The 25,680-nt window shown below is 40.8% G+C and overlaps 1 protein-coding gene across 1 annotated transcript in view; it reads left to right on the top strand.

The window, feature by feature from the left end:
- The window catches only part of LOC122803789 (extracellular calcium-sensing receptor-like), a 244,216-nt gene that overhangs the window by 113,442 nt on the left and 105,094 nt on the right, over positions 1-25,680 (top strand). The window contains exon 4 of the mRNA XM_044073476.1: positions 10,620-10,743. Within this exon, the coding sequence (XP_043929411.1) occupies positions 10,620-10,743 (124 nt within the window). The remainder of the gene's footprint in view (positions 1-10,619; positions 10,744-25,680) is intronic.

The raw sequence follows: 25,680 nt of genomic DNA, 5'->3' as shown, positions 1-25,680 counted from the left end.
AAACTCCAGCTTATTGAAGTAGATTATACATACTTGTTACCTTATCAGATAATAGAAAGAAAACATCACAGTGATGTACTAAAGACTATCATGTGGCTCTCAATATCACTCACTGGTACCCTCATGACCAGTATACTAGATTTTAGAATTCTAAATCAGGGATATTCCACCTCCCCCAGTGAGGAGATTGTTGTTAATAAGACAACAAACCCACTCACTGAAAATCACCGATGTAGCAAACCTTCTGTTATTCAAACAACCTTTCAAGACTACTATACAAGAAAGAGCATTCTCTAAACTAGGTATATGAAACAAGCTACAGAATGATACTAGAAATCTAAACTGTATCAGCATGCAAAAACAACATTAAGTAAACTGTTATTTTTACCTACTGGATAACAAACTGGCTAACTGACAAAACCTAATCTAATAGTGCGGGAGGCATGGTCTGTTCAAAAGTCATAGCTACTAGTAGTATGTTCCAGGTATCAGTTCTTGGACCACTTCTCTTTGGTATTTACTTCTCTGATGTCAAAGCTGACATCAAGGGCCTGTGTCTTACTAAATTTGGAGATAACTGCAAAACTGAAGCAGTCATTAACTCCCTATCTGACTTCCCTCATTCCTCATGAAGGACTCACATCCATAATTAAGTAGTGCTTGGACCATGGCCTAAAATTAAATGCCAGGAAATTCAGCATTGTGACCTTCGGCAAAATGGGCACCTATGCACCTCCCACAAAGGTGACACCCATTTTAAAGTTGACAACTATTAGGAACATGTGTACTTATCATTCATTGACAATAAACTATCCTTTTGATTATCATTTATTCATTGTTAGGAAATCATTTTACCTTGCCAGACTAATCACAAGAGGTATTTCCTCCAGATCTAGCAAAGTTATTATTTCTCTCTACTCTTCCCTCATTAGGCCCATAGTAGAGTATGAATTGACCCTTTGCTATTTACTTATCTAAGCATATGACCCAGCTTGAGAGATCACAGTGTTTTCTCAGTGGGATAACCAAAGACATGACTTCCTTGAGCTTTCTAGACTGCCTTAAAGTGCTATCTTTCATTTCTGTTTCTTACAGAATCTTGAGAGATGACTTCTGTCTAACCCATAAAGTCTCTAAGGACCCCATCCTATACTACCTCCTGTATATCTATAAAACAAATACATTCTATACCCTCTCAATAGATCTTAACTTCCACTGAAATATGCATTGGACCTGCTGGCAAGATAGATATGTAAATCCCTAAGAATTCCTCTTTTATGGAATAGACTCCATTTGGAAGTAAAACAAAGTAGTTCCCTGACTTTCTTTAAGTGTAACTTGAAAAATTGGATGGGAAGTTATAAATACACCCTGTGTCTTGCTCCTCAAGTCCCCATTTCAAGAGGTGGTAGCTAGTCATGATGATGAGAACCTACAGTTTTGGGCTATTATAGTTAAGTTACTAATGGTCATCTGGATCAACAGTCTAGTACTCACCTATGAACCTGTAAGGAAACACCTTCAGAAGAAAGCCATCTGTACCTGTTTCTGTTGTACTGAATAACAAGTTAGTCTCACGGCCCACTAGTCTCATTTTATGTATAAGAACATCTATGACTGTAGAATTCTCAAATGTGTAAGGACCGGCATTTCTCTTGTGACCTGTTACACCTTTTTAATGAATTGCTATCTTTTCTGAAAGAAAATTGTAATCTCCTCTGACCTAATCATACTTTATGAATTGTTGTGTGCTATTTTCTGCTCAATGAGCCCAGGTTGTGACTAAAGAGGCTCAGTGGATTAGTTTACAAACCTGGTTAACATGTAAAACTGAAAAAAAGAATATTTTCCATAGGACTTGAAACTGAACTTTGACCTCATTTTTGTTCAGCCACATTTACATTTCCTGTGTTTAATAGAGGCATTTTAATCCAAGTGCATAATCTATATAAGGAATCTGTTAACCTTTTGTACTTTATATTTATGCACATTTCTAATTTACCTTGTTTGTCCAAGTAGTATTTAACAAAGACAATACATAACCCTATAAAGAAAAATACAATAAAACCAGAATCATGCAGCACAAGTTTTGTCCCCACAGCTTGAAAGAAAGACTATAATGTCTAAATTCATGATGATGATATTTTGCAATTACGAATATGTTCTTTTCAGTCTTAGAGTTATTAAGGAAAACCAATACATTTACCATGGTTCCAAGCCAAGACATTAAACTTGAAGACCTGCATGACATAATAGTCATTTATGCAATGGCAAGTTTTCTGTAGGTCTTTCAGTAGAAAGGACAGAACTTGAGTTTATAAACATATGTTGCATATAAGATGGCAAAGTCTTGTTCCAGTATTTGGAAAAAAATGGAGCAGATTGGTTGTTGAAATAAAATAGTACTGAAGAAAATACTTGAACATGGAACACAGTCTCTATAGCTTATAAGAAGAAATAGGGCAAAATGTTAATTTTTTTGGTTCTTCTTTGCATGAAGGTTCATTTTGAACATTTTGAGTAGGTGAAATTCCTGTTCCTATATGTAAAAGAAGGCTCATTGCACTAATCCAAATAATTTATGCTGATCACCCTGATAGACAATGCCTTAAAATTCTTGCTTCTGTATTATTAGCCAAATTAAAAGATAATTCAAAAATAGATTTCTTCATCAGGCTCAGTTACATATGTATTGATGTCTTACAGTAGATGTTTGCTTAGTAGTTCATCACATTGTAGAGAGATATGTTAAAATAAGACCTACATAACTTTTTGTACTATCTGGATGATTTGGAATCAGCCTCTGGTTATGTCTACAGGCACAAATTAAGGAAGACTGTGAAGAAAATAGACTTTTTAGCAAGTCTGATTAGAGCGGTAGCAGCAGTGTGATCCTCTTTATGAGAAAAGTTAAAATATCCAGGAAAATGTGGAGATAACACAGAGCTGCCTAATTGACCATGGATGCTTGGCATTTATATTGATGATTTCTTGAGTAGATAAAAAGCAATGTGGTGCAGCTTGATATGCAAACTAATTATTAATATAAGATTCTACATCACAAGTATCCCTTATTAGGCAACTAAAATAAATAAAGAATAGCATAAAGGAGTTAGAAAGGAAATGTTCTTCTCAATAATGAGTCATGCATTTAGTTGACAGCAGTTAAAAATAACAGTGAATGTTAAAATAAAAACATTCAATTTCATACAGCAAGCTTTCAAAACCTTGTTAGCATTTAATGAGTGATACAAATCAGGTAGAAAACAACACTATAACCAATGCTGCAGGGAGCCAAAAAGCACAAGTAGGACTAAAAACATAAAGACACACATTAAATGAAGCTAAGATAAACCTGCCTGGAAACATGTGCATTGGCAGGCTTAATCAGGCAATAGTTTGTTATGTTACTGTCGTGCATTAGTGTGTTCCATGAAAAGAAGTGAAATATTGAATATACATTTTGCAGGTGTTGTTACTTTGGCTGAATTTTCAGTACCCATAGGTTAGAACTAGGCTAGGTGCCCTTGTAGGCCATTTTAAGCATAGACAATTTACCTTCAAAGGTTAGAATCAAACCGTCTACCTTACATCTGTGCTGTAAGCACTTTAACCATTATACCATTAACCAAACAGTGACCTTCTTATTAAAAAGATAAACAATGCAACAGGAAGCATTTTAATTTATACCAAAATTAGTAGCAAATACACAAGGAATAGATATAATAGGATTGAGTTTAACCATAAGTACAACTAATCTGCAAACTGAATTCTGGATAGTATACTTGAAAACAGTAGGATACAAAGAAGTTGAGTTGACCACATTCAGGCAGAACTGATATGAAGAACTTAACTTGTTGTCTTATTCCTAAACACTTTAAAAATATATCATGGGTTGGATATGTCCAATCTATTCTCATAACTGATAATTTTCTAACTGTGTTTGTAACTTTCACTGGACAGAAAAGAATGTATCAAGGACTGGAATAGTATGTACTAATATGAAGACTGTTAGTAAATAATGCAGTGAGCTTTGTTAAGAGGTTTAGAAGACTTTTAGTTCTGTGAATATCTGGTGGCATGTACAATGATTCTTGTTACTATTCGATTGAAACAACCAAGAACTTTAGGATAATAATATGGATAAATATAAATGACCTGTTAGTTACTTTAGAGGTGGTATTACTGTCAGTAATGACTTCTAGTGAAAACTTTATCTAGACAGAGGCATTGATATTATCTTTATTTATTATTTATTTATTTATTTTACATTTGTTGACCGGGCTAGTCTAGCTGGATATATGTCCATTTTCAGTAGAGGCCCGGGGAGAAAAGCTCCAAACAGGAAATTGACAAAGTTAAACTAAGCAATTCTACAGAATTAAAACTAGGCAATACTAAATAAATTGAACTAAGCATTTCTATACAGAAAACGTAAAATAAACAACATTTTTTTTTTTTACAAAATCACACTAGAAAGTTATGAGCAATTATTAGATAAAGGGAATAATAAATGTATCTTATTCTCATTATAGGAGAGTAAGAGTAGGGTTGAAGGCAGTGGATACAGGTGTAGGAATAGAGTTAAGATTAAGAATGGAAGAGAAAAGATATCAATGGGGGTTAGTACATGGACAAAGCCAGTGTGCTTTGTGCTTTTCCAAAAGACCTCTAAGAAGGATATAACATGGTGACTTACATCAGATTACAATGGGTGTGGGTTAGGTTAGAATGAAAAACAATAATTTCCAGATCAGGAAATGTTGCATTTTTGTATGTGGAACATAAGTAGATGTTTGCATTGAATAAAACAAACACGTTGTCTTTTTTTTCAAAGAATAACTAGGGAAACTAGAAAAGCTAAAAGCAAAGGACATATTCAAATGAAAAATAAAAGATTTAAGAAATGTGAAGTTGGTCAGAAAACAAAAGGAGTGAAATGGGGAGTGACAAGCTGTAGAAATTATTTGCTGGTACACACCTATTAACTAACAATCAGAGAACCTGGACATTGAATGGGAAAGGTATAAGTAACTCAGAGAGATAGCTATTAAATATTTTTGTGTCAAATTAAGAAGACCTTAGTTTACTTCTTTCATCTTTTAACATTCAGGATAAACAGAAGGAATGAAATTACAGTATATCACAATTAAAAATGGGGACTATAGTGATACCTTAGATCCCTGAACTTCTTGAAAGAGGGTCAACAGGCATTTTTAATGGGAGTCACAGCCTAAAGATTTTGGCATGGTAATTTTAAGTAGACAAGGCAGAGACATTTAATTCTACCACTCAAGAATATATGAAATAAGAAATGATATTTTCCATGTAATATATAGGAACAGCTTTTGTAGTATAATTCCCAGTTATATTCTACACCTATGACAATGCACACACAAACAGAAAAATGGGATGGTACAGCACTTATCCTGCTGGACCTATTTCATTCTAGACATGGGGTAAACACAATGGATAACATAACATTATATACAGAATAAAGACAAAATGCAATATATCCATACATATTATATAAAAACTGAATGTCAGAGTTTACATGATGATGTAAAAGCAATAGATAAATGGCATTTATTACAGATAAATATAAGTCCTAAAATGTTACAAACCCACAGGTCCAGATGGATTGCCTTCTGAATTTTAAAACTAGAGAGGAAACTTATTATTGAATAACTTGGAGAAGAGTAAATTGATCACATAAAAATAGGAAAAACAAGACTTCTAATAAATACAAAGGCAAAATAGAAATTACTAGAATAATTAAATTAATGCTCAATCTGTCTAACCAATTCTGATGCTAAAATACTACTACAAAATGTAGAACTGGACTAAATTCTACCAAGAAAAAAGACTCATGGCATGGAGACTTCTTAAAAGGAAGATAGATTAGATGGGTCTATATCACAATGTCGAACTAACAAAAGTAAGATTATTGTAATATCGAACCCTAAAGTCCGAAACCCAACAAAACCGAAAACACAGAACACCATTTTTTTCCCAGGGGAAAAAATCACTGTTCCGTGACAAAAATAAATAACCTTATACTTAAACTAAAGTGGGGGGTTTGCCCCCTCCACAGCCCCCATATCCCCCCTCCTTAAATATACCAACTCCAAGATTGCACCACAGTGGAGGAAATAGCAAAGCCCCAAAAATGGCCCACTGATTTTTTTCCCTGGGAAAAAAGTCAATATGCTGTGGCTTCGCTATTTTCAACTTTCGAACTTTAGGGTTCGATATTACAATGTTCAAACTTGTTTTAGTTTGACGTTGTAATATAGACCCAGATTAGACAGCTGGTTGGTGGATGCTGTCAACATGGATGTCAAGGGAATGATACAAAATCAGGCCTGTTGATAAATTATAATATTGTATAAGGAAAGAATTTGAGTTAAATGGAATGCATGTTTAGAGAAATGGAAACATTACATAATCAACCAACATTTATGGCATGGGATAAAACATTACATAAGACTTTTGTGTTTGACATTCTGGTAAATATAAAGGTACCAGAAGAGGAAAGCATATGTAAAAGTACCAGGCAGGGCTGTCACAAGCTCCTGTTATTCCATTTTTTTTTTGCAATGGAGACATCAGGTAAAAGAATCAGGATGCTTTGGAGACCGAAAAAGGAGAAAAGTGTGTGTTTTAATGTTCATAGACAACTGTCTCTTATTGAGTGAGCAGACAGACAAAGCTATTAATCCAGAAATGCTTATATTAAACCATTTTAACAAATACTGTGAATCAGATGGCAATGAAAGGTAATCATCTGAAATGTAGGAACATGGTATACAGCAAGAAGTGAAATATAGAAACTGAATTGCCAAAATACAGACTTACATGTACTAAGTCCAAGATTGCCATTTCTAAGAATATTCCCTTTTGTCCAAGGAATGGTGATCTTGTAGTTAGTATATATAAGTTTGGTGGGGTGTGGGGGGCATGCTACTTGGGAAAAAGAAGTTTAAAGGAGAAAAGTGATGTTCAAGATTTGCTCATCTCCTGCTGTTTCAGTCTTTGTTTTTTTTTATTGTTTTTGGTTTTTTTTTTTACATCTTAGCACCTGCATTTGGAGGCTGGCATTTCAAATAAGGTGTCCAATGAAAACAAATATGCAGTGATGAGTTTAAGATCAAGTAACGGCAATGACCCTGTGAACACATTGATTTTTTTAACATAACTAAGCTTGGTAGTTAGGCATATAATGCAACTTACATTTGAAAAAAATCCTAGAAAACAAAAGTCAGCATGCAAATTTCATAATCAAAACCTGTGTCTGCACTGACATAACTGACAGGTAAAATCAGTACAGTAAAGCTATGAAACTCCCATTAACATCATATGCACCCAGAAATCTACTAATCCCATTGGAACCCACATAACTGCTAGAAAATCAGTACATGATTCTTCATCAAACTCTATGTGAGACAGGGAGATGCATTTCTAAGCAAGCTGCTTAAATATAAGTTATCTCTGGGGTGAGTGTAAAATCTAACTATGTATCTTTTTGGACACTCTCTTGAGACTTAATAGTGACCATCTTGCTATGCCAGAAGTGCCTCATTTGTTTCCTGTCTATACTCTACACTAAAATCAATAATATTTTGCATTTTCTAATTTAGATTTTTTTCCATGAGAACAAACACTTTCTTAAAAAGTCTTTTTATTCACCAATATTGACCAGTCTTTTTAAATTAACTGTTATAAAAGTAAATACAACAGCAAGTGTGCTTGGATTTTAGTTAAAACTTAAAGATCAAATAGATTGTCTTGATTAGAGATTTAGCCTTTTATACTAAATTTCTTTAGTAAGTACATTGTTCTCTCATCACTACAGAACACACTGTTACATATGAATTTACATTAGACACCATTGTTTCTCAGTACAAGTAACACTGGAAAGCTGGTATTGATAGGCATAGAGTTAATGGGGGAAAACAAATAAGAGAAGCATCTCTTGACAACACTTTTGATTTTAAAACTAAATACATTTTACAAAACACGTATGAGACCACTGGTTGCAAGATATTTATTCTAAAGCATGTTACACTGTCATTTACGATGCCAACTGCTATTTCTTTGAAATCAGTATTAGAGTCTGAGATCAAAATGCTCTACTGAAGTCACTGGCATTATCAATAACCAATCAAAACAAAGCCAAGAAGAATCTGCACATTTCACACTCATGGGCAGTAGAGGGTTCTTAGGACATCTATTAATAAATTTACATTAGAGCACACTATAAAGAAGAAAATAAAGTCGATGCACAGCATTAACCTTCACAAAAATCACAACCATACAAATGTTTACAGGAGGAAAATGTTCTCCAACACCTCGCAACCCTCTACTTCTTTATGTACACTAATTACAGATCATGAAACCTTGGATGTAAGGGAACACTTCCTTGCCTCCACAACACCGTGACCTTACTATTAATCTTGGCTAATCTTCAGTATAAGTGGGTATGAATTAAACATACTCAGCTAGTTCCATTTCAGTAAAATCTTGTGTGACAGGACCCATTAACCCCATGGCTGCCTCACAGTATCACTTATTCATCATTCAGCATTTAGCAGAACTACAGAGAGTCAATAATAATCTATGTATACAGGTACATGCAGGAACATTGCACTGAATGTCAGGTATGAGTTTTCTATGTTTAATTGACTGATATCAACTTTTTGGACAACTCAGTCAGTTTCAGAAAGCAGTTAGGAAATGTAATTGTTTGAATATTTGAGAAACAAATGGATGCAAGACATTGTTTTCATTTTCTGCCCTCCCCAATGATGTATACCTCATGTAGACAAAGGCATCCTGGCCTTTTTCCATCACTGGTGTAATCCATCCAGTGATGTTCAAAATAATAATTGGGGTATACATCTTCTTATTCTTATTGCTCATGATGTCTGGGACTCAGAAATGCCTAACAATACTATACAGTCTTGTCTGTATCAGTATAGTTCAGTGAACTATGCCTGAGTGATATAACAACTGACATAGTACTATTGTGGTAGGAAAGCTGTGTTCCTTAGTACTATACTAATGTCTTTCTAGTGAAAGTCACATGTAAGTGCAGCAGTCCAGGGGGGCAGCTAATGCAAATGAGCTTTTCTCTAGAAGTTTTTTCCAGAATAGGAAAAGTATGGTTGAATGATACAAAGAATATCCCTACTGCATTATCTGTGGACCAGTGTAAAAAAAAAGGTGTATAGCATCTGTTAATAGCATTTTTTCCATTCAATCTTATGGCAGCGGTTATATTGGACTGAATAGCGGTAACCACTGTAAAATCATCTGTGTGTGTGTGTGTGTGTGTGTGTGTGTGTGTGTGTGTGTGTGTGTGTGTGTGTGTGTGTGCATGTGCAATCACGCATATGCTACTAGATGCTTGTGCAACTGGGTTGCATGGGTTGGGGAGACACTAGAACATTTACCTGCAACTGTACAGTGTTCAAGTCAGAGCCATGACAAAGAGCAGCTAATTAGATGTTGCTCCATAAGACTTTATCATATTTTATAAAGTTCATTATATTACTGCCATGCTGTTGGGCACTGCGACATTGCACATACAGCACTATCAGTGAAGTGCATTCGTTTCATGACAAAATATTATTTTGTGATTTTTTTTTTCATTTTGAAATTTTCACTGATTTAAGGAAACAATGTCTTGCATAATAATAAAGAGTTGTGAGCCCATTTACTGCTACTTTTGTAACTGTATCATCAAGAGAGCTTTTTACCAGTACACCTATATAAAATTAGCATGTTGATCTTATAAACATATTAAAACCTTAGTTATATCCAGCCATGAATTTTATCTAATTCTCACCTATTCCATATTAAAGCTATATGATAAAGCTGTATGACAAAAACTGTTTCACATTTTTGTGTTTTTGTCTTAAAAAAATCTGCACTTCTAGTTTATGCTATCTACATTAGTGGATGCTTTAGTGTTTGCCAAAGCTCCTTAAAAAGTGTATACATTCAAGTAAGAAATTATGCCATTTGCCAGCAAAATATATCAGTTATTATTACCAGAAATTAGGCTGCATTTTTACTGCTACAAAATGATCTGACTCAGACAGTGCAGGTCACTGAAGTACATTTCTATTGATATAAATAGCAGAGAAAAATAAAATCACAAAATATATTTATGTTGTAACACCCACCCATTTTTGTAGGGATTTGTATCCCCCCCCAAAAAAAACTCTGTCTAGCTAACTAAAATAATTGACTGTAGAACTGCTGTAGCTTGATGAAAGAAGAAAATCTTTTCAACTCTAGCAATCAAAGAGTTTGTTAATATGCAAACTTTAGCACATGCTTTTGCAGAAATGTTTTAATAAATTCAGCATACATGTTGTTTACCCTCTGGTCTGATAGTACAACCAGCAGAGTTCACACCTGTATTATAATATTTCTGTTGAATTAGACTAACATGTTCTTCTTTCTATTTATAATGGTTCATTATCTCTCAGATGACATCCCAGACCCCCCCTCCCCATCTTAACAGTAGTCCAGTTTTACCTAAATGTTTATTTTCAGAATTCTGAAATAGTAACACAGGAACTGATCTCATAACACTTTTTCTCCCTTAGATTCCCCAGTCTCGGTGCAGTGATAGTTGTCCAGCAGGGTACAGAAAGGCAACTCAACCAGGCCAACCAATCTGCTGTTTCATTTGTATCATGTGCTCCCAAGGAGAAATTTCTAATCAGAGTGGTAAGAAGTAAACTTTCATTACTGCAAAACATTTCTGTAAAAACTGATTTCTCTACCATTGTCATAATTGTATTTATTATTAGGAAAAATACTTTTTGATCAATCTAGTGTGCTCAGTTCTTCATGTAGTACTATTGTTTTTGATTTCTGATTTTAAAATAAGTTTCTGCAAATGGACAACTTAATGAGGTACAGAAAGTGAATTCCCGGGATTCATGAAGCTTGCGCCAGGCACAGGCGTAGCCTAGGCAGTATAACGCTAAATATGGCTGCCGAGCGATTCAGGTACGATCCAATTCAATGTGCACTACCAGCGTATGCTAGCTCTGCGCAGCTCTCGGCTCATGTATGCTAATCACCCCATGTGCAGTAGTGCAGCGTGCAAATGAAGGTACATAGCGATTCATGAAGTGATGCAGGCATAGCCTAAGCATACAGAAATGTAAACCAAAAAAAAAGATTTACATTTTTCCAAACAGAACATCGGAGCCATGAAAGTGGACCAAACTTACATATTACAAAGTTAATATATGCCAATGGCTAAATATATAGCCAATGGCATAAAAAAAACACGCACAACACATAAAAAATAACATTTAATGTCATGGCCACACTAACGCAAAGTACAACCGCAGGGCACACGTGCGCAAATGGGAACACAAGGAAGATATGTACAGATGTCATAAAATTGCAATGTAACACAAATCCTGATTTCACCATAATAGTCAATGGTATACATGCTACACCACAACCAAGGTGCAAGGGTTGCTAAGGGTCTGTGACAGTGTTTGGCTTGGTAACTATGAATTAGTAGTCAATGCCATGCCAATGAGCAAGTAATACTGAATCGCAAACGTCCCACTGGCCTAAGGATGTACCATATGGTGCAGTGGTACAACACCGAGGAGTGGCCTGGAGATATACATGACATCAGCAGTGGGGTGTGCCACCGTAGCTGTAAGCACATTGGAGCATTGCTAATTCGGGGTTGCCCATTGCTAAGCAAAGCAGCAGGATAGGGGTGTGGATGTAGCCATAGCTTTGCTTAGCTGAGAGCACACATGGTGACTGGAAGCACATGTGTACATGGATGACAATGTGCTCGAAACCCGGTAAACGGCTGCGCACAAAGCGCACCACAGCTGAAACAGGAAGGTTATGGGAAGACAATAAGGAAATGTCGCAGTAGGGTAATTAGAGTACAACTGAGTAATTAACACCTATTAACTCACAGTGGGCCATTGACAGTAGCTAACAAGGCTGCTTGTAGCAACCTGCAGAACAGGATAGGGGAGGTGCCGGATTGCAAAGAAGAGAACTGTCACCACAGAGCAAAGCAAACCTGCAGTAGATCGGCTATAGAACACATTTTGCAACACAATCCTGGGTTGGGAAAGTACAAAACAAGAAAGCAGGCTGCTGAATGCATGCCTGACAATTGGAGGGGAATCGTTATGAAAAGTGAAGGCAAGGGCAAGAGGTGATCCACAGCAGCTAAATGTAATTCAACACCAAAGGCATCACAATAGCAGTACCTGTGGTAAAACACATAAGTAAGATACCCTGCAGCTCTGATTGTACATACACACCCTATGACATCATCAGTGTCCAAAGCACAATAGAATAAAGTGTGAAGGCACCTCACACACACTCGTGCATTCCCAAACACTGCACCATTGGTGTAAACAGACGGGGAACTTTTACAATGTACTTGTTGGGAGTTGCCATAGCTGTGATTCATCACCATGTGTTGGAGACTGAAGGTGGTGTGGAGGATGATGCTGACAACCACTTCAGGCCCCGGAGGAGGAGAAGAGTGTTCAGACCAAGGGTAACCTACCAGAGCCTAGATGATCTGGAGATAGTAGAGCGTTACAGGGTGGACAGGGACATCATACAGCAAATTGTTGAGCTGTGCCAGCCATGCCTCAGAGCCAGAAACAACAGAGGGGAACCCATCCCAGTAGACACAAAGGTATGTGTAAGCTTGAGAATACTAGCCACAGGTACCTTTCAAAGGCTAACTGGAGATATCATGGGGATCTCACAGGCATCAGCATCCAGGGTACTCCACCTGTTCCTGGATGCCATGTTACCACATGCCAATGAGCATATATACTTCTCCTGAACTCAGGAGGAGTTGGCCAGCAATATGCGCCTCTTCCACCATATGACAGACTACCCAGAGGTACTGGGTGCAATAGACTGCACGCACATACATATCAAGTCACCACCTGGTGAGCATGGCAGGTGCTACATAAAGTGCTAGGGATACCACTCCATCAACTGCTAGGTCATGTGCAATACCCAGGGCATTAACACGGATGTGTGTGCTGGCAGCCGTGGAAGCTACCATGACTCCCACATCTGGCATGCCTTACAGCTGTACCAGGTATTTGTCAGGGGGGACATCCCATATGGCCACCTTGTGGGGGATGCTGGCTATGCACTGGAGCCGTGGATGATGACTCCCATCAGAAATGCACACACACCCATGCAAGAATGCCATAATGCCATAATGAGGCACACGCACAAACCAGAATCATCATAGAGTGTGTGTTTGGGATGCTGAAATCATGGTTCCATTGTTTGGACATATCTGGTGGAGCCTTGCAGTACTCTCCAGGTACGTGTGCCCACATCTTCATAGTATGTGCCATGCTACATAATATGATCCTGCGGAAACAGCTGCAGCAAGGACATAATGGTGAAAGCCCTCACAGGCCACCGCAATTGCCAAGGGCATCACAGGCACAGAGGGATTCAGACCACGAACACCCTGTGCCAGCCCCAGTAGGCAGATGGAGGCATGCCCAATATGCCCATGCCTTGGCAAAGAGGGAATGTATAGCACATACACTGACAGTGTAGGCCCCTACAGACTGGCACACTTCTCCACCTGCACACACAGTAAAATGGATGGCACACACACATGACCACCTGTAAATTGTCATGTATAGGTGGTCTACTGTGTGCATCCTACATAGGCAGCCCTCAACTATTGCACACACAATAGCTATTGGTACAAAGTAAGTCAACATCTGAACAGTAAATTAAGCTAACAGCATGTGTTGATACTGTATGTATAGGTTCCTAGGTACATTGGTAGGTACATGCCTGATTGTCAGAGGCCATTCATCAGCCTAGCCAAAATGTGTCTGCTGTTGCCTCCCCATTGATTAATAACTGTCCCTCTGTGGAGCAGAGCCAATTGCGGGATCCCTGGGGTGTAACCACTGTTCCCCACCCACTCTGCAAGGATTTCCTGATGTGTTAATGAGGGACTCCATATAATGTAATTAGGGATGTAGTTCCAAAGCACGCAGAGTACACATGACAGGTATCTGTCACCCCAGCAATAATCCCCTATCAGAAGGCTGATATAACAGCTACACTCACATGTAGAACTACATCCTCTAGCCATTACACACAATCCACGGGGGCCATGAAGTTAAAATATCTCTGTGTCTCTCTATATAGCTGTTGCAATTCATTAAAAACAACATATCCAGGCTGTCTTCCTTGAAGGTATGGCAAGGGGACAACGCCCAAGTGGAGTATTCAATTATACCCCACTGTTGCCATGTAATTGGCTAATGGAGTAGCTGCACAGAACAGCTGATGTGCATGTAATCATCTACTCTGGAACACCAATTGGTGGCAGGATACCACATGTTACTGGTATCTATGTATAAAAGGATGGCTTGTCATACATTCAAACCATATGTACATACGAGAAAACCGTTAAATCAGAAAAGGAATAGGACTGATATTATAGTCAACACGGACTACTAAGAAGGTATGTAGAACACTCAGTATGTTAGTGTATGTAGTGCCTGTTCTGTATTAATGCAAGTGTACACAATGCATATAGTGGGAAAAGGTATTATGTACTGATGTATTGTTGAGCATAGTAATGCTCATAGAAATTGTGTGTACTGCTGTGGGCCACAAAGTAAACACCTCATACACCACAAGGGATGCTACATAAGGACTTTAAACACAACAATTCCACTCCAGCCACTGTCAGTGGCAGGGTTTGTCCAACAAGTAAGTGCCATAACAGGGGATAGTATATGTTGATATACTGTAACAGTAGGCATATGTATGGGTGTATAACTGAGAATAACATGTCTAAGGTGGTCCTGCTGTGCAATTATGGTTTGCATTATGGGATATTGTTGCAAAAATGTGAAATGTACAGTATTGTAGGTAGATATGTCTGACATTTTACATAGCATTACTGTTATATTATGCAAACATCAGGTATGTCTACTGGCATGTACAATACACAATAAAAGGATACATATGACTTGTAGTCACCAGACAGTGTATCAGCATGATAGCTAATTGAAATGGAAGAGCTAGTCAATTATCCATGCACAAAGGACATGTAATAGCTTCAGAGGTTGATAGTTAGGTACTATGCTGTCTGGCCAAGTCCATTCATAAGCCTAACTACAGTGTTTTCATTTGCGGCACCTCCCTAGGTTAGTGTCCTGTGCCTGTGAACAGCAGAGCCATTCATTTCCTGCACCTCTGTACAGCAGAACCACTGCAGTGATCCCTGGTGTACATGTCTGTCTCCCATCCACCCATCGAGGTATCTCTTGAAGAGTGCTAGTGAGGGTCCCTGCCTGATGTACATAGGAATCATGTTCCAAAGCATGGTGAGTGTCCGGGTCAGGAATTTATCCCTCCAGCATGTCCTAGTCATTGTTGCATTTAGGTACATATCCCAGAGCATGTGGCTCTCAGTGGCTTTTGCTTATTTGAACATATCCATCAATATTGTTTTGGACATGGGCCTTGTATGTTCAGCAGAGATCACCTCTTAGTATGCCGTATGCAAATGAGTACAGTTGGGGTTTCTGTAGTTGGGCTGCATACATCATCCTTCGGAGGTTAGTAATCCTCTTGGTGTGGTAATGTTGTGGTATTTAAAGCCGTTGCTCTTGTCTCATAAGGTACATCCCAAATGGGTTGTTGTACCCTTTAATGTGTTTCATAAGTCATGAGTAGAGAGGTACAATGGCTGCCTTTGTTCTGGCTACAAACCCATTAGAGATTAGGGTGGCCACGTAGAAGGATATCCACACCACCTTGGCAATATGGTTATCAAAGGAGTGCATGCTATCTACTTGGGTTCTAAAATCTCTTATTATGTCTTATGTATTTAGGGGACTACCACCTATGTGATAGTCAGCGGGTGATTGGTGTAATCCAAAGGTGATGTCTACACAACTTGTGGCATCCAGCTTGAGGCCATGTTATTGACACCAGGTATCCGTCCCAGTGACACCCTTATGGAGGGTGTCTGTATCAGCTGGTGAACCAATCATGGCCCCTAGTTTGCAGTCGTCTGCAAACCTATTCAGGGTAAGTCCTTCTGTGCTAGCCTGTACCTCAGAGAAGCATATACTGAACATGAGGGGCCCTATGACCAAGGACTGGGGGACACCAATTGTAACTGATTTACAGTAGGAACTAGGGTATGCTACCCTCACTGTGTGGGTTCTGTCAGTGAGCCACTTTGCATAACATCTCATGACGTAGGGGTTGATGTGCAGGTAGATGTGTATGTTGACAATACCAGAATGGGGAACGGTGTTGAAAGCCTTTGAGAGGACAAGATAGGCTGTGTGGACCGCCTTACCCTTATCTACTGCCTTGGAAACTGTCTCAAAGGACTCCACCAGGTTTAGGAGTTATGGTCTGGCCCTAACAAATCCAAACTGGGTGGGATCAAAGGTTTGGAGGCCACCAATGTCTCTGTGAATGAGATCCATGAAGATGTGCTCCATAGCCTTGCAGAACAGTCTAGTCAGGCGTATAGGGCAATAGTCCCCCTGGTCCATTGTGGCGCCATCTTTGTGGAGTGTGATAACTGTTGCTGTGTGCCATTCAGGGGCCACAATGCCTGATGCAAGGCTATTAGTGAATTTGGTGCCCAAGTGGGGAGCCATTTTGTTCTGAAGTTCATATAAATCACAGCCTGGAATGTTGTATGGTCACATGGATTCTCTGTTCCTGGCTTTAGCGAGTGCAACTTTGAACTGTGTAGTTGTGACTGCAGGGACTCTGCATTGTTCCTGTATAGATTTGGGCCCTTTAGGGTGTGAGAGGGGTGTAAAGTTAGCACTGATCCTGTCTGCCAGGATGTTGCCACTGTCAGTCGGTTCTGTAATGTTCGTGCCTAACTTCTGTATGTCAGAGCAGATGTGGGTATCGCCATCGAGAGTAGTGACATACCTCTAGAATGCTTTGTAGTAGTCCCTGGAATGAGTTGCAGTAACGTTTACATAGCTAGCTTTGGAGGATGTGATAAGGGATCTCAAATTAATACTGAGGCTGACCAGGGAGCTACCCTACTCATGGGATTGTACTCTACTTTGCAACAGTCTCCTCCTTCTGTTGTACATTATGTCCATGGCAGTGGACCACCAGAGTGGCATCCATTTTCTGGTGGGTACTGTCATGGTTCTGTTTGGGATAGCATGATCCATGCAGTCGTGTAAGTGCCAATTAAGTGCAGTTGTGTAGGATTCAGTGGTTGTAACTGTATTGTCTATCTGCATGGGTGTCATGATGTTTACTACTGCTGTCATAAGAAGCCTAAAGTTGGCTTTGTAGAAATATTGTACTGTGTTTTACGTAAAGGGTGTGGTGCCGGGATGTGGATAACAAAGGTGATTAGCGTACGTTCGGATCTGACCAACGAGGAGATAACCCCAGGTGTGGAACACCAGTCACACATGTTGGTAATGTCCAGGTCTAGGATATTGTTCACCCTGGTGGTGGTTTGGATAGGTTGATCCAGCCAATTGGAGGTTATGAATCCCAGAAAGCGTTGGCCTAATGTGTCGGTACATGAGTAGGTATCCCAGTTAATGGTGGGGTAGTGTCAGTCGCACATCAGTAGTTTCTGTTTGAACCCTACTTTCCAGTACACCAAGAAGTGAGGAACGTTAACTGTGGGGTATGGTGTGGAATCTGTAGCAAGCTACAATTTGTATAGCAGTTATGGCCACAGTTAGTTGCACTTGGATTACCTCTGATGCATTGTGCTAAGCAACCAGCCTGGAGGTGTGTATATCCTTGGGAAATATGGACACACCTCTGCCGTGGGTGTTCCGGTCCTGGTTACATGACTGAAAGGTGTGGTCTGAGTAATAGCCTATTAGTGCAGGGGTGCTCTCAGGAGCCTAGAAGCAGGTCCCAGTCACTGCAGAGATATTGAAGTGGTCCATTACAAGGAGTGCCTCAGGTGAGTGCGTTTGAGATGAAGATGTCAAGCATTGAGTAGCATTACCCTCAGGTTTTGCTTGCCTGTTCCTGTTATGGTGGTGAATATGTTATTTGAACCATGCCTAAAACAGGCACTGTAGGAGCAGCAAGAGTCTTAGACGTTATCCATAATCCCAGGGCCGACAGGTGCAGGCCATCTGTACTAAAGCATCGTGTTCTGTCTACCATGTCATTCAAAGCAGACAGATACTGGATACTCTTGGAATGACACCAGAAGCATAGACAACCGTTGAAGTGAATAATTCAGTCCTTGTACTGTGTTATTAGTCTGGATGAATGCCGAATGCTTCTCAGGGCTAGGGCAATACCTGCCTGGGCTACAGGATCGGAGAGCTATTCCATGTCTCTGCACATGTAGTCCATGAAGTTACATCTCAGGACATTCACACTAACATGGAGAATGACACAGTCTTATTGTACCTGTTGAGGAGTGACCTGAGTGCATAGGTAATGTTGCGGATCCTGTTACCTGACAGTCAGCTGAAAGTGACTATCACCTTGTGTAGCCTGCTGAGTGGGACATCAGTTTGACCGCCTATAGAGTCACCTGTGTTGGGTAAGTTATATCGCCCTATTGGCTGCAGTTGATGGGCACTGAGTCTGTTGGCTATAAGTAATTGGTGTTGTGTTGGGTGATGGGGGCTGCCTGCATTTCTGCTTTGGAGTTCTGTGTTGCCTAGACAGAGTAGTATTGAGAGGCTCCGCAAATGTTGTAGTCTTACTATGTGTGGCCTGTGGTGGTGGAGATCTAGTGAGACTATGTGATGAGTGTGGTGTGGTGCAAACATTTTACATCCCCACATGATTGTCAGGTTCAGTCTGGGTTGGAGAGAGCTTTACCTCCAGCATGGCTACATATGTGCATCTCCCACAGGTTGTAGTGTTATATGTTAGGAGGGGAGCATTAACTGTGTACACGAGACAATTTCTATATTGCCTCATGATGCCCATATTCATCATATAGACAGGCGATAACACTGGGAATTGACACTTGGACATACCTGAATATTTAACTATTTCCCACTAAATATGTGAGGAAAGTGTGTACAATAGCTGTTTTACTCTAAGCAAGTGGGAAATGTAAGTACAAACAGTGTTTACCTGTAGGAAATGAGGAGGACTGAGTGCTATACTAATTAGTAGCTCATGACGTGATTACATGTTCTGAACAAGTGCTGAGCATGAATAAGCAATACAGATAGGGTGTCAGATAACATAAACACACTGCCCCCCCCAACAGGTACACAATCACATATCCATGAACACTACAGAGCCCCTGTAACCATAACTATGAAGGTACAAGGTGCACTCAGGCTGCATGTGACCTGTCCACATCCTTGGTTGTATCATACACATATGGCAAAACAGTTTGCTCTACAAATACACATCATGTAAAACATAGCTTCATGTCAGTCTGTGAAAACACTGAATGGTGCACACTAACAGTTATCACAACCAACAAAGTGGAGACACCACTCATAATGGGAGGCACTGCATTATTACCCTGCTGAGTCTGGTCTGAAAGTCCATGAACCTTAATCGACGTATATGTTGTTAGCAGTACAGATGTAGATGACAGTATGGATGATTTCACACTGCATATCATACCTGTGACAGGTCATAGGACATCATCACCCATACTGTGTTCCACCTACACTTAGTATACTAGAAGATGTACCTTTGTATGACACAGGAGTGTTCTGCCAGTGGACTGTTGACAGAATCAACACTACAAACGGTGTCTGAGTGATATGTGCATATCATACCAGTGGCAACTACAGTAAAAAAGGGTTAATTCATTGTACTCCCCCTCATTGTAGCCCATACCACACAGACAAATGGGAGGCATCTGCATATGTAAGTATGTGAATGGCTATGACCTAGGAGCAATAGCTGACTCAGTGTTGTGGACAACATACAGAATGAGCTTTTTGGGTGAGGTGTGTGACATATGTGCACAATCTGACAGCTGCATATTGCATTGTCACCACTAGGATAATAACCCTGTACCCATGAAATACCACCTAGGCAGCGGTCAACATAATGGACACTGTGTGTATGGGATGGTGCTGCTCAGTTTACCTCCCTGAGCTAGTGACATCACCAAGCCTATTAGGTAGTCATAAGAGGCAACACTAGTCATGACAGGGTGCCATCCATGAGCATGGAGATCATTGTACAGCCATACTCATCACTCAAGTGACCAATATTGGATCACATATCACCTTTAAGGGGTATTGCCCATGTTTGGATGGGCGACACCAGCCTTCACAATCCTCATCTCCACTATGTAGCATGATGCCGATCCTGCATAAAGACATGTCCAACACTGTGATGTTGGACATGCTACACGTACATATCCTGATCTGAAATACATAAGTCATGGACATCCACCTTCATAGTACAAGGATCGCCACATACTGGACAGATCCCTGTGCCATACATGTTACATACTCCTGCCATACTATGCAACCCTGTCCAGCAAAGCTGCACATTTCACCTCTGTCAGACATGGTGTGATGACCGCATGGTAGATTTATCATTAAACGTCTGGATCAGTTATGTGGCACTGCTTCACCTGGCACCAGAAACATGGCTGTCAGCTACAGCTAGAAAACCTTACATCCTACACTCAAACATGGCCCAGGGCATACAGACTACTACATGACCTTGGCCGTACATGCTATAGTTGATAACCATCCCTGCAAATACCATCCAGCTAGCCTTTGCCCCATGTGTATCACATGTGCAACACAGGCGATACGTGGCAGGATGTTAAACTGCTGTACAGTGCCATGTAGATGTATAAGGCAAAACACATGCATGTAAAGGCTTCCATGTGCATGTCTGCATTGTCACAGGTCATGTCCGTTAAGGCAGGGTATGTGTTGATATGTGACATATACACAGTATTAAGGTTGACAGTATTAATGTGGACACAGCCAGGCATGTGCTGATAGGTAAGAACACCAGTACAGGCAAACAGACATGCCCACATCAAGACAGCATCCACATGGAGTATGAGAAATGTAATCAAGTGACACTCATGTATGGTGATAATATCCAATTCCCATTGGGTGTCACATGTGTGTAACACAAACGTGTCAGTGGTGTCAGTGGTGTCAGTGTCATGAAGATTTGCAAAGACAACTGTTCATATGTACTAAAAGTAATACACATGTATGTGCAGCTGTATCTCTGTGCATCTCTAAGATACTGTGACCTGTCTCCATCATTATGTCTTCCAGATATGCCTTCAGCAAGGCTCCCAGCCTATACCCGCTTGGAGGATGAGGCCCTTATACCTTACCTCCAAGACAACTATGATGTCTTGTTTAGCCATGTGCCACAGCATGCACAGCAACGTGATGACCTGTGGCAGGAACTTCGCAGGAGGGTAAATGATGTGGGTGGCCATAACCACATATAACAGCAGGTGCGCAGACACTGCACAGACCTGATCAGACGTGCAAAACAGTGTGCAAATGCAATCGCCAGGGAACAAGGTGCAACAGGTGGTGGGCCACCAACCCAGCCCCCACTCTCATGTACAGAGGAGCTCCTGGCCAACCTGGGGACACCATCAGAACAGCATCCACAAACCCGAGCTGCCATCGTGGAGGTGGGTGTCTCTCAACCACCAAGCCTGGAGTTGCCTGGTAAGTCACTACTGCACATATAACTATTATATCCCATTTAGTTGCATGTGTCACTGTGCAATATGTAATGTAACATCATATGCAAGGCATGTATACACACATGCCGCATACTATAGCATACTCCATAGTATATCCTATTGTACTGGCGAATGTGTTAACATGGACATTGCACCCAGTAGCTGTCATACAGTCTCGGATAATGACCATACTGCTGTGTCACCCCTATATATGTACCTCTGGCATTCTGCAGAGACAGCAGGTCGTTGCAGGTGAGACAGTTATAAGTATCAGGCATGTTAATGCACATATCTATTCGCCATGTGGCCAGGTAACACATGTACACATAATGTATGGTCCGGTCACAATATACAGGTCACATCTTTAATCCATCACACTGGCTACCCATGTGCAGTACTTACAAATTTAGTGAAACACTGACATGAAACAAAGAAACTGTCATTGCAAGATGTGTGGACAGCTGTGCATACAACGGTGGAGGCGTTGTTCAATGTAGGAATATGTACTATACATCAAAACTACACATCTGGGGTACACAAACAGTATTACACAGTGAGCTGGAGTATGGGTAGCACACAGGATTCACCATTGTGGAATATGCCCCTGCAATGAGTGCAAACATTGTGATGTGCTATCTGACATGCCCATGACATGTAGTGGTCCGGCTGCAACATTGTCTAACTATCCCATAAAACATACCCCACATACCAAACATACAACCCTTTAGTATCTGACATCTATGGGTGTATGTCATATGGGACAACACAGACATGTGAGATAGACTGCCATCAAACTATAGCCTTTGTTGAATGGTAATAGCCTGTGCACAGTTTGTGGAGGTGTCACTTAATTCGATCACATAAGATGTATTGAACATCATGACTGTGTCACAGCATGACAGTAGTCACCTGTACAGCATCCACATACATACACAGACAACCACATCAGGCCACAGATACAGAACATTTCCTTTGCTGCTGTTGGACATCACTGTCAGCCGTGCACCTTGTGTGTGGTACACAAATGTCATGTAGGACATGGTGTATTGACAAGTCTGCCATGTGTGGACATGGTTACCAGGCAGCTAAGATATGTTAGCAGATGTGCAGGGGTGTCATCCGTATGTCCTTCGGTGACTTGTCACACATTACAAATCATGGTTTAGTGTGTATACACCTAAGCGACGTGGGTCACAATTCACAGTATATATATATATATATATATATATATATATATATATATATATATATATATGTATTGTGTATGCACACAGTCTTGGCTATGCACTGTGAGTGTAATCCACACTGTATAGCAATAGAGATGCCTTATGATTCCATGCAATGGCACTGCGTCTGTACTTCACACTGTATAGCAATATAGATGCCTCATATAACACTTCAATGGTCATGCACATCTGCTAAAAGTGCATTTTATCTGTAGGGTGTACAGACAATACTGCAATGTGACACCATTACACCAATGTACATGTGTCAGGACACCATTGTGTCAAACATGTATGCTTGTCAATGCACACGTCAGCAGATTACATGTCAAACTACATGTTAATGTCAAGGTCATATGCCTCACATCAGCCATGGGTACTGTTAACCTGTGCTGGTCCACATGGTGTAACAAAGGGATGCATGCTTACTACTATGACTGTGTGAAATGCATGGCTTCTGCTATGACACATGCTTGCTGTTGTGTGCAACCCAGGGATGTATGATAACTACCACTATTATTGTCTGAGCTGCATGTCATCTGCTGTATCACATGCATGTTGCATGCCTTCTGTCAAATTACATGCATGGTGTGTGTGTGTGTGTGTGTGTGTGTGTGTGTGTGTGTGTGTGTGTGTGTGTGTGTGTGTCTGTGTCTGTGTGTGTGTGAGTGTGTCTGTGTTTGTCTGTGTGTGTGTGTGTGTGTGTGTGTGTGTGTTTGTGTCTGTATTGTAATGTAGAGTCTTTGCTTGCCTTCACAGGTGATGTAGGTGTGTTACCTTCCTGTGGTCCAGCTGATGTTATGTCCCCACAGACTCTAGCAGTGATGAGGAACATATGCTTGAGGCACAGGCAGGATTGTCAGGGGCTGAATCTGTGCCATTGGTTGCCATTCCACCTATATCCCCCTCATCCCCGCACACATTTCTCATGCCAACACATACCCCATCACCAGTGGCCATATGGGAAGGACAGTTAGCGTGTGGTAGCTTGGAACAGGAATGTGTGGTGGCTATGGAAAGTATGTATTCACAACATGGTGTTAGTCAAATGACTGGAGATGTGCCACACAGACGTGGCCACTGCTGCTCTTAGGAGGACCTCTGGCTGACATGCCCCTGCAGGACAGAGTGCAGCAGCTGGTGTCACCAGATGCATGTTTCAGACTGTAATGGCAGAACAGGCACATGTGAACAGCAGAACCAAGCAGGGCAGAGGCATCAGAGGGCTGATATCCGTTCTTTAAACGACAACATCCAGACATTGGCAAATGCTCAACAGCAGATTGCTGATCTTATGGATAGACAATTGGGTGACATGGTTGGAATCCTTGACAGTGGCATGACAATCCGTGAACATGAGCTGTCTGTGCTGGAACATCTGGTAGGAGTGAGGTGTAGGGCACGTGGACGTAGGCCAGCTACATCACCTGGTGTAGGTCTAAGTGAACGAGCTACCTCACATGCCCACTCCCATACTGTCGGTAGCAGCAGCAGTGCAGCTGGTGCTGCACTGTCCACACCAAGACACAGCAGGCCATGTGGACATGGCCCTGGATGGTCCCAACTGGGACATGGTTCCAGTGGACATGTGTCATCGGACAGCAACCAATCTGTACCTCTGCCTGGTAGTGCCCGTGCAACCCATGGCAGGCTCAGGTCATGTGTCCGTGGCCAGAAACCGTGAGCTGTAAATCCTGGTCTGTACAGTCTGGAGTTGTCAATAATACCCCTGTGTAGGCCAGACACATGGCAGAACTGTGTGCACACATACACCAGAAACATCTGTAGGGCACCGCAACACTCACATGCATAACAACCACACATGGCCAATTAGATCACAGGCCCTAACCCACACACATGATGTCATCCACTGGTGCAGCCTAGGCCCCTGGCAAACATTATCACCCTGTGCATATGATGATGCCTATGTCGAATCCCTGTCATCCACACCATCGGTGCAGGGACATGCTCATATGGTCTGATGCACATGGTGAACAGAACAGGGAGATAAGTGTAGATTGCAATTGTTGTGTACTGTTGACACGCAGCAGACATAACATGTAGTACAGGTTTAGAATGTATAGTTTTCTGTTCGCAGTATGCATCTTGGTAACAACAGTAACAGCATGCTGGTAATGATGTCCTGCTTCCCTCCTTCAGGTCTAATTGCATGTGCCATTGAGTACCAGTGTTTGCAGTTTCCCATGTGTAAATGTGGACTACACGCAGGCATGTATGGCAATACCAGCATGCTATAAGTAGCTTTAACCTCACTGTTAGAAAGGCCGACATTCCAAAGATGTCCACACATCTACTGATCCAGGAGCATGTGAGCTGTGTACTTAGCTACAGTGGCTAGAGACATGACATCCATACCGGGTGACATCACAGGTACAGTTACATGGGGCAGGGAGTTTACATAGCGGTCTAGCCGATGACAATGGTAGAGGCCAGTTGATATCTTGAGGCCTCACTGTGTAGAAGTAATACACATTCACATTACAGGATGAGAACACACAACTACACACACACACACACACACACACACACACACACACACACACACACACACACAGGTATTCACACACATATATTCAGACACAGTAACATGCCCACACTCACGGGGTTAATGACACTGTAACACACACACACACACACACACGCACACACACACACACACACACACACACACACACACACACACACACACACACACACACACTTGATAGT

Source organism: Protopterus annectens, chromosome 6.part0, assembly GCF_019279795.1.
Source record: "Protopterus annectens isolate FY-2018-M chromosome 6.part0, PAN1.0, whole genome shotgun sequence".
NCBI lineage: Eukaryota > Metazoa > Chordata > Ceratodontiformes > Protopteridae > Protopterus > Protopterus annectens.
This window is presented reverse-complemented; position numbering and strand designations above follow the sequence as displayed.